Consider the following 14,182-nt stretch of genomic DNA (forward strand, 5'->3'; position numbering starts at 1 on the left):
TCCCTTTCCAGAATGGCTGGGAACTCAGTTTTTAAGGTTTCTCTGGGGTCTCCTTGGCTAAGAGGAGGTCCATTCAGTGCTTGGGGAGCTTACAATTTTATTTTTAGTTTACAAACACAAACCAAAGTAATTATTTATTTATTTTTATGTTTTTTGTTTTGTTTTTTGCGACAGAGTCTTGCTCTGTCAACCAGGCTGGAGTGCAGTGGCAAGATCGCTGCTCACTGCAACCTTCACCTCCCGGATTCAAGCGATTCTCATGCCTCAACCTCCCTAGCAGCTGAGACTACAGGTGCGCGCTACCACACCCGGCTAATTTTTTTGTATTTTTAGTAAAGACGGGGTTTCGCCATGTTGGCCAGGCTGGTCTCGAACTCCTGAACTCAAGTGATCCGCCCACCGAGGCCTGGGATTACAGGCGTGAGCCACCATGCGTAGCCAAAGTAATTATTAACTCCACAGAAAATAAAAGGCTGTGCAGGAAGTAAAATTAATCAAGTCCATATATAGACCTCAGATACATTTCGTTTGGGCTATCCTGCATTTTATTTTGTAAACACCACTATTTAAAAATCAGGAAAATTACACACAAAAATCCAGCTGCAAGTGGGCGCTCTGAAGTTCCCCAGTCTCCACTCACTCGTCCTCCCAGCCCCCACAGGCCTCAACGTCGCCTATCCCACTCCACCAGTCCAGTCTTTCACCGCCCTAGGAACTCTCCTACGCCTACGCAAGCCGGGAGGGATGGGGGGATAGCACCGACAACAAAGGGTCGTCTCCCGCACTCCGTATGAGGATGGGGTACTGGTCGGGGGCAACCGAAGCCTTTCTTCCTAGGTTCTTCATCTTTTCTAAGTTTTCCATGACCTATCGCTCCGCTTGAGCCCTCAGCAAAGATGTCACCCGCCGAAAGGTGCGGCCGGAAGCTGGAGGCGTGGCTTCCGGACGGGCGGTGCGAGGCTTCGTCTCGTTTCCGCCGGCGCTCCGAGTGACGTAGGGAAGCGCGCCGCGCACCTCATGGTTCCGGGGACAGTTAAGGCGGCGGATGGAGGTCAGCGGTGGTGTTCGCGGCGTAGGTCTTGTGGCACGGAGAGAAGGGGCGGCTGATCGTGGGTTTCGAGTGCACAACACAGGCGTGGCTGAGAAGGTCCTGGGATGCGGTGAAACTGGGGAGCAGGCTGGGACGCGGTAGGATGCGGTGGGCCTGGCCGTCTGCTCGTTCCGTGCTGGCTTGCCAGTGCGCACGCTTCCCCTCATCTAGCCCGCGCGGCCAGGCCTGGAAGACGCCGCCCCTATTGACCGTCCATGACCCCAGCGAGCCAGTTTTCGTGACTTAGTGCAAGTTGTTTTCTCTCTGCATTTTAGAACTAAAGTTTTGGATTGCTGTGTGCCTAAACCCAAGTCCGGCTCCTGGGCTTCCGTTTACTCGGCTAAACTGCTATTAGGGCTCTTAAAAAATTGGAAAGGAGGCCGGGCGCGGTGGCTCACGCCGGTAATCCCAGCACTTTGGGCGGCCGAGGCGGGTGGATCACTTGAGGTCATGGTGAAACTCTGTCTCTACTAAAAATACAAAAATTAGCCAGGTGTGGCGGCGCGGGCCTGTAGTTCCAGCTGTTTGGGAGGCTGAGGCAGGAGAATCGCTTGAATCCGGGAGGCTGAGGTTGTAGTGAGTCGAGATCGCGCCGTTGCACTCCAGCCTGGGCGACAGAGCGAGACTCCGTCTCAAAAAAATAAAATAAGTCGGAAAGATTTCTCCACTGTGCTTAGGCTCAGGAAGTGGTAGATGTTGCGTTTGGGCAAATACTCCGACTGTCTGACCTCTCTCTCTTTTTTTTTTTTCTTTAAGTGGAGTTAGATTAAGCTTTTTACAGCTGCTTTAATCCCCTCATATAAAAAGAAAATGTGCTGGCCGTATACCAAGTTCCAGGAAGTGGAGAAAGATCAAACGTACATTCTGCTTTGGCAGAAATGAGGCCTAGGTGAACGTTTTAGCTTGCCCTTGTCGCATGTCTTCCCTGGATCATGTAATCACCGTAGGGAGCTAGACTAGCTGATAGAATTTTTTTTCTTTTTTTTTTTTTTTTTTTTGAGACAGAGTCTCGCTCTGCCGCCCAGGTTGGAGTGCAGTGGCGCGATCTCGGCTCACTTCAAGCTCTGCCTCACCCTCCCGAGTAGCTGGGACTACAGGCGCCCGCCACCACGCCCGGCTAATTTTTTTGTATTTTTAGTAGAGACGGGGTTTCACTGTGTTAGCCAGGATGGTCTCGATCTCCTGACCTCGTGATCTGCCCGCCTCAGCCTCCCAAAGTGCTGGGATTACAGGCGTGAGCCACTGCGTCTGGCCGATAGAATTGTTAAAAGGAACATCAAGGCGATATGTAACACATTGCTGGAGATGGCAACATTGAGTTTGGCCTTGGAAGGATGAGATGTATTTTAAAGGGTCTTATAGGGGGAGGAGGAGACCCGGATAACAAGCCCTGTAAGGTGAAGTGGAAGTGCAAGGCCTGTTTAAAATGGGGCCTTGTGTTGCTGGGAGGCAGAAAAGGCTAAGACTGAGAAAATCATTCTGGGCCATGTTATGAAGTGCTTCTTATTATTGGTTCAGAATTTTTGCTGTTAGAAATTTGTTGGGTGTTTTTAGTAGGCTAGTGATGTAATCTACCTTGGTTTGGAGAGGCTTACACCTATGTCTACAGTGTTAAAATATATCCACAGAGGCTTTGGGAATGTGAATTTTTTTTTTTTTTTTTTTTTTTTTTTTTTGAGATGGAGTCTCTCACCCAGGCTGGAGTCCAGTGGTGCAATCTCAGCTCACTGCAACCTCCGCCTCTCAGGTTCAAGCAATTCTCGTGCCTTAGCCTCCCAAGTAGCTGGGATTACAGGCATGCACCATGATGCCCAGCTAATTTTTGTATTTTTAGTAGAGATGGGGTTTCACCATGTTGGCCAGGCTGGTCTCAAACTCCTGACCTCAAGTGATCCACCCGCCTAGGCCTCCCAAAGTGCTGGGATTATAGGCATGAGCCACCACTCCTGGCCAAGCCCGTAATTTTTAATCCTGGTTATCCTTGAAATAAAAAAAAAAAAAAAAAAAAAAAATTAGTGCTGTCTAGGTCCTGTCTGCAGAGATGCCATCGTTTGGGAGGCTTTGGGCAGGACCTGGGAATCTGAATTGATGAACCACATCCTAGGTGATTTCAAATTACAAGCAGGATGAAAACCCTCCCACCCAGCCTGTAATGTTCCTGAGTTTTGATATTTGATGGCATTCTGTACTGAAACAAAAATCCTGTGAGATTTTTGCTTTAGAAAATACTATCACATACCTATGGATTGTCAAGAAAGACTTAGTCTGATTTTACAGATAGGGTGGCTTTGACTATTTCATTTGTCAAGCTTGTGAGTCAGGAACTGCCCCTGTATTAGCCCCTTCTCTCTCCTTTTTCTCTTCAGGGTTTGGAATCACTTGCTAGGAGTCTTGTCTCTCTGCCACCCAGGACATCATGGCAGCTCACCTGGTAAAGCGATGCACATGCCTCCTGAGAGAAGCTGCTCGTCAGGCCCCTGCCATGGCTCCAGTTGGCCGACTGAGACTTGCCTGGGTAGCCCATAGGACTCTGACTTCCTCAGCCACCTCACCCATTTCCCACTTCCCAGGTTCCTTGATGGAGCCGGTGGAGAAGAAACGAGCATTTACTCCCTACATAGAGAAGCAGATGGACCACCTCATCAAGAAGGCCACAAGGCCAGAGGAGCTCCTAGAGCTTGGTGGCAGTCACGACTTGGACAGCAATCAAGCAGCAATGATACTTATCCAGCTCTCTCACTTGCTGTCTGAGAAGCCAGAAGATAAAGCCTTGCTCATACAGGATGCCCACTTTCATCAACTTCTCTGTCTGCTCAACAGTCAGGTGGGTGCCGGAGTGTTGTCTGAGAGCATAGACAAGAGGAAAACAGCCAGAAATGCTGGGGTCCACAGCAGCCAGTGCTTACCAAGCATAGACAGGGGCCCTGCATCTCTTGTGATTTTTTTTTTTTTTTTTTAATAAATTTCAAAGTGCTTTATCGTGCTTTCGCTTTGTTTATCCTTACAAGAGCCCTGTTAGGTAAATATTGCTATGCTCATCTTACAGACAGCCAAGACGCATAGTGATAGAAGCATGGGAAGTGAGCCTGGTTCTTCTCAGTTCTTTGGGTGCTTTCCGCCTCACCATATAGTCTTGACGTGTATTGCTCTCTGCCAGTGTCTGGCTGATGGCAAGGCACTGTTTTTGAAGCCAAAGGAGATGCAGCATGACTGATGGAAGGTCCTTGAAACTTGAGACAGACGTGGGCATGATCTAGCCATGTTCAGACCCTCCAAGGATGACCATGGAGAGAAGCAACAAGACCCATTTGTGTGGCACTGAGCAGGGCAGAACTCAGACTACAGAAGCCAGTTCCTGCTCACTGTGAGGGACTCCCTTCTTAGAGAGTCTTCCCCTGGGCTGCATGTACAAAATAAGGAGTACAGACTCCTGCTGTGGCTGAACTGGCCCTAACTCCCTGGTCTGCTTTGGAAGGGAAGTGCTGGGGCACTGAAACCATGTTTCCAGTTGTCAGGTGTAATGAAGAGAAAGGCACTATCCAAGGAAGGAGTTGCACTAACTGAGTGCTTTTCAAGCTGCAGGTTATAAAATCAATGTAGTGGGATGTAGCCAGCTGATTCTTTATGAGGTAGAGTAGTATAAAAAATAACAGAATTCATCACATATAGTAAGGGGATTCACTAATGTCTCATGGAACTTTTGTTCTAGTTAAGTATGTATATATATACATGTGTTGTGTGGACTGGGGTTACAGTACATAATTATTTCTTGCTGGGGATATAATTCATAAAATGAACTTAGTTAGGCTCCCTTGTTATTTGGCTATAATTCTAATTGCTGTTTATTGACTCTTTACTCACATGTGATTTAAGAAAGTCTTATGATGCAAGACTGAACATTGTAACAAAATTATAAGGCAAGTATCTGTAATGTAATAACAGCTTTCTTTTCAAAGATTTTCCTGCTGTCCATGAAACCGGAAGGTAGACACCCAGATCTTCTGTAAGATTAGAATTTACTCCAGTACTTTCTCCCTCATCCCCAGCCCTTCAGACAGCAGCTTCTCTGTTCCCAGCTCACTTCCTTGAAGGTGTGGTTTCTGCTTCTCATTCATAAGCAAAGAGACTGAACCTGAGGGTTCAGTGTTGAGAGACTTGGCCCAGGAAAGGACAGAGCCATACTTGTTTTACCATCTGCTCTCTTCTGCGAGGCTGGATTCAGGGCCAAAGGGCTCTAGAGCCACCCATGTTGACACTGTGGGCCGTGTGGACGCAGTACCTGAATAGCAGTTACCCTCTTCAGGAACAAAGCAGGCACCAGCAGAGAGGACGGGCTGTGGTGCAGGTTCCGGACCCAGAACTATGTAGAAATAAGTTCACCTTTGTTTACCTGTACAGTGGGACTGATGGTTCTCATAGGATGTTGGTGTCTCATGGGGGTACACACACAGAAGGATGCCTGGCATTTAGTAAGAGCCTGTTCAGAGGTGCTGCTGGTAGCAGCAGCAGCTTGGTCATCCCCAGGAGGCCTCTGCATTTGGGAGTGGGCAGGGCTTAGTGATACCAGGGGTCTTTTTACCCATATGTCAAAGGCTTTCCTGCAAACCTTTGTGCCTGGGGTGCTCCTTCCTTTGAAGGCAGTTGAGGGTCTGGCGTGCTTGGGTGCCACGTCCCTGGAGGGTAAAGGTGGTGGTTCACTGCCTAACGCTCTGCAGGAACTCCTGCTTATTGCAGCAGTTGCGTTCCTAAGAAACTTTCACATTGCCAGAAACTGCGAGGTTGGTTTGTTAGAGAACGTTTAGGGGTTGGAGCTTCTCTGACTCAAAAACAAATTATTTTCCTGGAGAAAAGCCAGTGTTTTTTGTTTTGTTGTTTGAGACAGAGTCTCACTCTGTCACCCAGGCTGGAGTGCAGTGGCACAATCTCAGCTCACTGCAGCCTCCATCTTCCAGGTTCAAGTGATCTTCCTACCTCAGCCTCCCAAGTAGCTGGGACTACAGGCATGTGCCACCACAAATGCCTAAAATACAAGTTTTTGTAATTTTAATAGGCACAGGGTTTCACCACGTTCACCAGGCTAGTCTCGAACTCCTGACCTCAGGTGATCTGCCCGGCCCAAGTTTTTAATACCTAAAACTTTTAATGTCATTGCAAGTAAAAGTCATGAATAATAACAAAACTGATCTTAGCAAGCCTAGGTGCTACCTTCTCTGCCATCAGGTGACATCCATCAGGCTCAACTTTTTCTCTGACCTCTTGTATTGACTTGACAGCTTTACTTGCAGCTGAAGTCTGCATGCCCACTACCCAGAGCTGTAGCCAGGACCATGTAAAAGAGTGTGGTCTCTCTTTAATCAACTACATTAGGTCAAAGCTTCATTGGGGAAACTTGGAGAATTTCCCTTGCCACTCTAGAGTTCTTGCTTGCAAGCAATTGCAAATGACCTCAGCCACCTTGAGCAGAAATGTGCTATTTATTGTAGCCTAGAGGATCAGGCTCAGAGGTGTACCCTTGGATCTGGCCTGTGCCTGAGGGGCGCTCTGGCTCTGCGGGTGCTTGGCAGCCATGTCAAATTCAGTGCCTGCCCTGCCTATGGTAGGCACTGCCCAGAAGACTGCCACAGAGGCAGTGACTCATGGGCCCTGTTCCTGTGTCCCAGGTTCAGGGATAAATTTGGTTACAACCACCAAGCGTCTAGGCCTCGAGGCTGAGCAAGGCTGTGAGGAGCAGCCAGGCACTGGGGCCCTGTTACAATGGAGTGGGGAACTGATACTGTCTTCTCTGAAGAGTTGTAGTAAATGCTCATGAAACAAGGTTCAGAGAGGTGGCCTCCAGCTCACACACAGGACCGACAGTGCCACATCATTTCTCCTGTGTCCTTTCCCTGCCTAGATAGCCTCGGTCTGGCATGCTACCCTCTCGAGGCTGCTGGGAAGCCTGTATGCTCTGGGCATCCCCAAGACCTCCAAGGAGCTGCAGTCGGTAGAGCAGGAGGTCCGCTGGCGCATGCGGAAGCTCAAGTACAAGCAACTGGCCTTGCTGGCAGAGTCCTGTGCCACTCTCTCACAGGAGCAGCACTCGCAGGAGCTGCTGGCTGAGCTGCTCATGCACCTGGAAAGGCGCTGGACAGAAATTGAAGATTCCCACACATTAGTGACCGTCATGATGAAGGTGGGACACCTCTCGGAGCCACTAATGAACCGCCTGGAAGACAAGGTACTGCGCCTGAAAGCAGGTGGCACCCAGCCTGCCTCCCCTGGGCTTTGGGCTTGTTCTTTGGGTGACAGTTGTCTGCAGAGGGGTGCGTTGTGTGCACTGGGATTAGAGCCCCGGGAGCTTCTGTCTGGAGCCTCAGGCATCACATGGGGCAGGACCAGAGGGCTCGGAGCTGCAACAGGTGGTTGCCCTGTGGCTGCATTTATCAAGCACCACTTGCTCCGCCCAACACAGGCGCTTCCCTGATTGCACCTTTATCTTTCCCCCAAACCCCATCATAGCACGATCTTGAGAGGGGGCCATGGCAGGCAGCTCCTGAAGTAACACAGGTACTGCCCAGGCCTGGCTTCTGGCTAGAACTCTCCTGGAGATGTGCTAACACCTATCGGCTGTAGCCCTGCAGTCAAGTCAAATTCAGTGCCCGTTCCTGTCATAGCGGGGGCTGGCCCAGATGGCTGCCACAGCAAGCTCCACAGCTCATGGGCCCTGGATCACCTACCCTGGGACCTGGGGATAAGTTTGGCTGTGGACAGTGCTCCAGGTCCAGGGGTTCCCTGGGGTGGACGAGGAGGCAGGCCCTGCACAGTGGTCCGGTGTTTAGTCAGCTCAGGCCCAGTTGCTGTCTCACAGGGGCTGCACTGGATGGGACCATGGGACCCCTGCCCCCAGCTCGTCCCTGCCACCCCAGGCCATTGAGCTGACCTCTGCGCGGCTGTGGTTGACAGTGCCTGGAGTTGGTGGAGCACTTTGGCCCCAGTGAGCTGCGGAAGGTGCTGGTGACGCTGGCAGCTCAGAGCCGGCGGTCCGTGCCCTTGCTGCGGGCCATCTCCTACCACCTGGTGCAGAAGCCCTTCTCTCTGACAAAAGATGTGCTCTTGGACGTGGCCTACGCCTATGGTGAGCCCTTTGGACAGAACGGTGGAGAGAGGGGAGCGCTGGCCCTGCAGATGCCTGCAGCCGTGTCAAATTCAGTACCTGTCCTATGCATGGTAGGCACTGGCCCAGAAGGCTGCCACAGAAACACTGTGACCCATGGGCCCTGTTCCTGTGTCCCAGGCTCAGGGATAAATTTGGTTACAGACATCAAGCATCTAGACCTCGAGGCTGAGGTGGGGTGGAGCTGCTGGGTGATTGCTGATTCTCCAGCTAAACCCTGTGATCTGCTCTGTCCCGAAGGCAAACTCAGCTTTCACCAGACCCAGGTGTCCCAGCGCCTGGCCACCGACCTGCTGTCCCTCACGCCCAGCCTGACTTCTGGTGAGGTGGCCCACTGTGCCAAGTCCTTCGCCTTACTCAAGTGGCTCAGCCTGCCCCTGTTTGAGGCCTTTGCCCAGGTGAGCCAGGGCCTGGCCCCAACTCAGAGAAGCTGGCTTCCTGGCCATCTGCTGGGAACCATTGCCTTAGTCGGGAAAGTAAAGCCAGTCTGAAAATGCTCACTTGTGGGGGCAGATACATATTTCTTGCATTTTGGCTTATTTTGAAAGGGCTGCTATTCAGTTCTCAAAAAAGTGTTTGAGAACTGTTTCCTCTCTTCTTTCACTGACCATTATAAGTGCTTCCATCCGTTTTGGGGTAGCTTGTAGCAGGTAGCAGCATGGCTGGTGAGGCTGAGAATCCACTCAGAACTGTCTACTGAATCACTGATCCCCCTCGCAAAGTGGAACTGTACAGAAAGATGACACCTGCAGTTACGTTTATGTGTGACCGGTCTAAACTAAGTTTACTGGTTGGAGAATATTTCTAAATCCCTTATCAGAAAGAAGCAGCTTCTAGGTGTCCCCAGCCTCTGTGGGTAGTTGCTGCCAGGCGAAGGAGTGTCTGGGCCTGTGTAAGTCCTCTGTGCCCGGCACAGCTCATGGGCCCTGGATGGAGGGTCCTGCCATTGCCCCTGGCCATGCAGGCTCTCCTCAGACTCAGAACCGGGCAGGAGGACAGCGTGCTGGGCAGAAAGCTTATTCTGTCCCTCTGCTATTTCTGACCCACCCAGCACGTCCTGAACAGAGCGCAGGACATCGCCCTGCCCCACCTGTGCAGCATGCTTCTGGCTTTTGCACGTCTGAACTTCCATCCAGACCAAGAGGATCAGTTCTTCAGCCTGGTAGGGCCTCTGGGCTCCCACTACTCGACCTTTATCCTCCCCTTCAGCTAATGGCTCATGAACCGTCCTCCCAAGATCAGCTCGGGCTAGGCGGAGGGGGAGAGGCCACTATGCGTGGCATGGGAGGGCAGGGGGAGCTGGTTGGAGCCAGGCGTCCTAGGGATCACTGAGAACACATGAAATCCTGCTGTCTGGTTGACTGTCCTGCCAGGCAGCTCTGGGGGGTCCTGCCTCTGGTGCTCCTTTTAATGCCCTGTTGATGCTCAGAAGCTCTGGTGGGCCTTCATGCTATGTGCATCAGCTCAGGGTGGGAGGGGGAGCCTTCTTTATGAAGACCTTAGGACAGCCACAGAGGCCAGCAGGCCAGATGTGACCCCAGGCTCCCTGGGATTCCATCAGGGGTTTGTCTAGCACAGTCCTGAGAACAATTAGCCAGGGGCTGGGGAGTGCTGCTTCACCTCTTGGATGCTTTCATCTCTCAGAGGACCAGAGATTCCTCCTGCCTTGTCCCAGGTGCTCACTTGGAGACATTATGAGAGAAGGGATCTTGTTCCCTGCCAGTAGGTTGGTTGTAGTAAACCTAATCAAATGCCAGCATTCAGCAGCACTCTTCTGCTGTTCAGAGTGGTCTTGGGGCATGAGGAAGATTCCTGGTACCTTCAAGCCCAGGATTGCTCCAGGCCTCACCAAGGGTCAGGGTTCTGCCTCTTGTTACCCAGTAGCCTCCTCTGGCCTCATCCCAACCAGGCTAAGACCACATCATGGACTGTGTCTCACCCATGGCTATTTGCAGCCCCTAAGGAGAGCCTGCTTTCTCCACCACACCCTATCCTTGCCCAGGTACATGAGAAGCTGGGGTCAGAGCTGCCAGGCCTGGAGCCAGCCCTGCAGGTGGATCTGGTGTGGGCCCTGTGTGTGCTGCAGCAGGCACGGGAAGCAGAGCTGCAAGCCGTCCTCCACCCTGAATTTCACATCCAATTTCTAGGTGAGCCCCCTGCCCCTAGTACTACTGGAACTGGGGAACTGCCTGGTCTTGTCTGCCTAGTGCCAGGTGAGAATTTGGGGCAGATGGAGGCCAGGGCTCTCCCTCCCCCTCGCTCTCCATCCTCTCCCTGTGGGTGGCCAGCAGACCGTAACTCTGCTGCCTCCTGACCCAGAGAACTGGGCTGGGACTGGGTGTAGGGGTGCCACTGCCCTCTCATCCAGGGTCTCCCCATCTCTGGCCGTAGGCCTACCTCCCTCTTCTTTCTCCTTGTCCCCTAGGGGGCAAGTCTCAGAAGGATCAGAACACCTTCCAGAAGCTGCTCCACATCAACGCCACTGCCCTGCTGGAGCACCCCGAGTACTCAGGTCCCCTTCTGCCTGCCTCGGCTGTGGCCCCTGGGCCCTCAGCCCTTGACAGGAAGGTGACCCCCCTGCAAAAGGAGCTGCAGGAGACACTGAAGGGGCTGCTGGGGAGCGCCGACAGGGGCAGCCTCGAGGTGGCCACGCAGTATGGCTGGGTGCTGGGTGAGGGCTCCCCCTGGTCGGCACAGGGCCTGGCATTGCCTGAGTCTAACGGGACTCTTCTAACCCACCCCGTCTGCAGCAAGAACTGACCTAGAGAGCTGCAGGGTGTCAGCCTGGGCTCCCCACAATCCCGTCTTTGTTCATCCTTCCTGTGGGGGGTGTTTCTGAGGGATGTCGCCCAACATGTTCTCATCCCACACCCCTTCCCCAGATGCTGAGGTGCTGCTGGACAGTGACGGCGAGTTTCTGCCCGTAAGGGACTTTGTGGCACCTCACCTTGCCCAGCCAACTGGGAGTCAGTCACCACCTCCAGGGTCTAAGAGGTAGGTGGCCAGGGACCTGTTGGCCATGGGGGCACCATGGCTGTTGGACTGCATATTCTTTGCTTTCCGTCTTTCCCCTCCGAGGGGCTGGGAGAGTGGAAGCATGTCAGCCACCCCTTCTTCCTTCCAGGCTAGCTTTCCTGCGGTGGGAGTTCCCCAACTTCAACAGCCGAAGCAAGGACTTGCTGGGTCGCTTTGTTCTGGCCCGGCGACACATACTGGCTGCAGGCTTCCTGATAGTGGATGTGAGTACCTCCTGGGCAGGTGGTCACTGCACAGGGAGAATCCCCAACCCATGCTAGAGAGGGGAACAGGTGGAACTGAGCCAGCAGGTATAGACACATGCCCTGCCCGTGGCCCCGGGCCTCTCCCAGGAGCCCAGGGAGGGAGTTTACTGTGGATCCTAGCTGCTCCAGCCTCCCCTCTAACCTTCCCAGCATCTCACCCCATGGGTGAACCCAAAAAGGCAACCAAGCCTGCTTATTCAGCTTAAGAGTTGGGCAGGGTAGGGCCCATTCACAGATAAGCAGCTCGAAGTCCAAGAGGCTGCACAGCTGTTGGGGCTCTGAGTGCAGCTGCTCTGCCCCCTTGGTCAGCGCCTGTTATCAGGAAAAGTAGGACCAGTGGAACTGGCAGGAGCAGAAAGATGCAGGTCCTGGGGCCTGACTCTGGTTTCACACCTGGGAGACTTTGGTTAAGATCAAAGGGGGTCACCTTCCCTGGGAAGGGCCAGTGAATGAACGTGTGGCTTCATGAGCCACACAAGGGTTCTGTTTGCTTCTTTGGGTTGTTGTGAGTTTTTTAGCTGTTTAAAATTCAGAATCCCTTCTTGGGCCTCCGAGTAGTTTGCAGACCCCTCCAGCACTGACAGTGCTAGCACCTCTCCCCGCCCGCACTGCCTGCAGTTCATGGGCTCTGCCTTGAAGACTTGGAGGCCAAGGGGCAGGTGTGCAGAGCTGTTGGTCACCAGAGGTGTCGGGTGAGGGGTCAATGTGAGGACAGCAGGCAAGCAGGCAGAGCCACTGGCTGGAAGGGATCTCCTTGCCCATGTGACCTGTCTCCCCTGCCTCCTTCTAGGTCCCATTCTATGAGTGGCTGGAACTCAAGTCTGAATGGCAGAAAGGCGCCTACCTCAAGGACAAGATGCGCAAAGCGGTGGCTGAGGAGCTGGCCAAGTGACTTGTGCCAGCAGCATGGACTGCATGCCTCTCCGCTGGAGGTCTAGCTGTGGGCGGGCAAGAAGGGTCACTCTTGAGGACAAACCTCTGTGCAGCACCTTGGCCAGAGTGGGGAGGGTGGCCAGCCGCTCTGAGGGACAGAGCGTCCTCTTGTGTATAATAAACCTTTAATTTTGGTATTGGACCCCTGGGGCCTTCCCAGGCTTGGTCACCCTCTGTACTGTCAGCACTTGTCTGTCTGCTTTGTTGAGCAGGGCGTGGTTCTCCAGTCTGCCCTGTGCACTCCCCCGCCACGCCCAGCGCAAGAGGCCTGCTTTAGGGACAGACCTGGGTTGTTACCTGCCTATCTCTCCCAGCTTCTTCCCTCCATGAGTGCTTATTCGCATATGCCGGCCTCTTGCGTAGGGGTCTGTATCAGCCCCAGCAGACAGGTGGAGTCCTAGAATTCTGAACCTCCAGGGCAGAGGAGCTTCCCAGGGAAGCTGATTGGAGATTCAGTGCATGGCTGGGGGTTCTGATGGAGCTGTGGCTACTGAACCACAGCCATCCTGGGAGGCTTTCTCCCATCAGTTGTCTCACACTTAGCTGAGTGGAAGGCACCCTGACAGCCTGTGGTGACAGTTGATGTGAGGCCTGGGTGAGCACTTGGGAGGCGCTGGCTCTGGGAGAGGAGAAGATCCCACTTGGCTGACACCATGGCACCAAGAGCCAAACTCCATCGTTGTCTTCACCACCCTAACCAGAGCCTTGTGCTGTCATCTAGGAACTGGCTGCCCAAACAGGGCCCTGGCGGCCTCCCTGCTGCTGCGGGGATTACCAGGTGCTGGGAGGCAACAAGCTTTCTATCTTCCAGCCTCTTCTTAGAGACACCCATTGGCAGAACCTGACTAAATAGCAGGGAACTGGGTTGCCTCCAGCCATACAGAATGGAGAGCAGGACAGTGGGGTGGAGCTGAGAGTGGAGAGGCCCACAGCCCTCAGCACTCTAGGCTCCCCACCCTAGGCTGTTTCCCCAAAAAGAACAAGTCTAGTCACTGCTCTGATGCTTGGCCACTCACCCAAGCATTGGGATAGTTTGTGCTGGTTTCACTGGGCACCATCAGGCACAGGTGACCATGGTCCTTGTTTGCACAGGTTTTAGGGTTACCACTGGAGTGGTCCCTCACACAGTGGGAGGGGAAAGAGCTGCCGGAGATGATTTCTGAAGCGAGGAAGAGCATCCCAAAGTGAAGAGACAGCCAGGAGAAATGCCCAGGGTGTGGCAGCAACTTAGTTCTTAGAGTGGGATGCACAGAGTCTGCAGAGGTGAGACCGAGGAGCTGAAGGAGCCAGTTCAGGAGGGCCTGATGTATATCTAACCAAGGAAATAAAAGCTCGTCGTCAGGGCCCCTGACTTTTATTTTGAGATAATCACAGGTTCCTGTGCAGTTGTAAGAAATAATCTGTGATTTGCTCCATGGCAGAGTAGGGTGCAAGGTCACATCCCAGTACTGACGTGAGCACAAGTCAAGCAGAGAGCATTTCCATCTCCTAAGAGCCCTTACATTGCGCTTTATACTCACCTCCTCCTCATCCTTCACCACCAACAACCACGAGTCTTTGGTCATGCTAAGAATGTCACAAAGGGAATCACAGGATGTGACTTATGGAATTGTATTTCTTGACTTGGCATAGTTCTCTGAAAATTTGAATTCTTAAATTGCATGTATCAGTAGTTTCTTTTTATTGCTGTTGTATCTGTGTTGTGCTTTATTCCGTGATGTGGCT

General features: G+C 52.7%; 1 protein-coding gene and 3 non-coding genes across 8 annotated transcripts; all 4 read left to right on the forward strand.

The window, feature by feature from the left end:
* Positions 1–964: 964 nt before the first annotated feature.
* On the forward strand, positions 965–12,641 carry TBRG4 (transforming growth factor beta regulator 4). Of its 5 annotated transcripts, none has more exons than XM_054495320.2 (11): positions 965–1,051; positions 3,457–3,914; positions 6,984–7,307; positions 8,033–8,204; positions 8,484–8,641; positions 9,295–9,405; positions 10,246–10,390; positions 10,669–10,914; positions 11,126–11,237; positions 11,368–11,482; positions 12,315–12,641. In XM_054495320.2, the coding sequence occupies exons 2-11, from the start codon at positions 3,507–3,509 to the stop codon at positions 12,414–12,416; spliced, it is 1,893 nt and encodes a 630-aa protein (XP_054351295.1). In that variant the 5' UTR covers positions 965–1,051; positions 3,457–3,506; the 3' UTR covers positions 12,417–12,641. The 5 variants fall into 5 exon arrangements, with proteins under 5 accessions (XP_054351295.1, XP_054351294.1, XP_054351293.1 ...); XM_054495319.1 differs by having other exon boundaries at positions 970–1,072; XM_054495318.2 differs by having other exon boundaries at positions 982–1,147.
* On the forward strand, positions 6,650–6,780 carry LOC129041822 (small nucleolar RNA SNORA5). Its single transcript, XR_008503958.1, has one exon. It is a non-coding gene; the product is annotated as a small nucleolar RNA SNORA5 (small nucleolar RNA).
* Positions 7,706–7,842, forward strand: LOC129041823 (small nucleolar RNA SNORA5). Its single transcript, XR_008503959.1, has one exon. It is a non-coding gene; the product is annotated as a small nucleolar RNA SNORA5 (small nucleolar RNA).
* On the forward strand, positions 8,260–8,393 carry LOC129041821 (small nucleolar RNA SNORA5). Its single transcript, XR_008503957.1, has one exon. It is a non-coding gene; the product is annotated as a small nucleolar RNA SNORA5 (small nucleolar RNA).
* Positions 12,642–14,182: the final 1,541 nt, after the last annotated feature.

The sequence above is a fragment of the Pongo pygmaeus genome, chromosome 6, assembly GCF_028885625.2.
Source record: "Pongo pygmaeus isolate AG05252 chromosome 6, NHGRI_mPonPyg2-v2.0_pri, whole genome shotgun sequence".
Taxonomy (NCBI): Eukaryota; Metazoa; Chordata; class Mammalia; order Primates; family Hominidae; genus Pongo; species Pongo pygmaeus.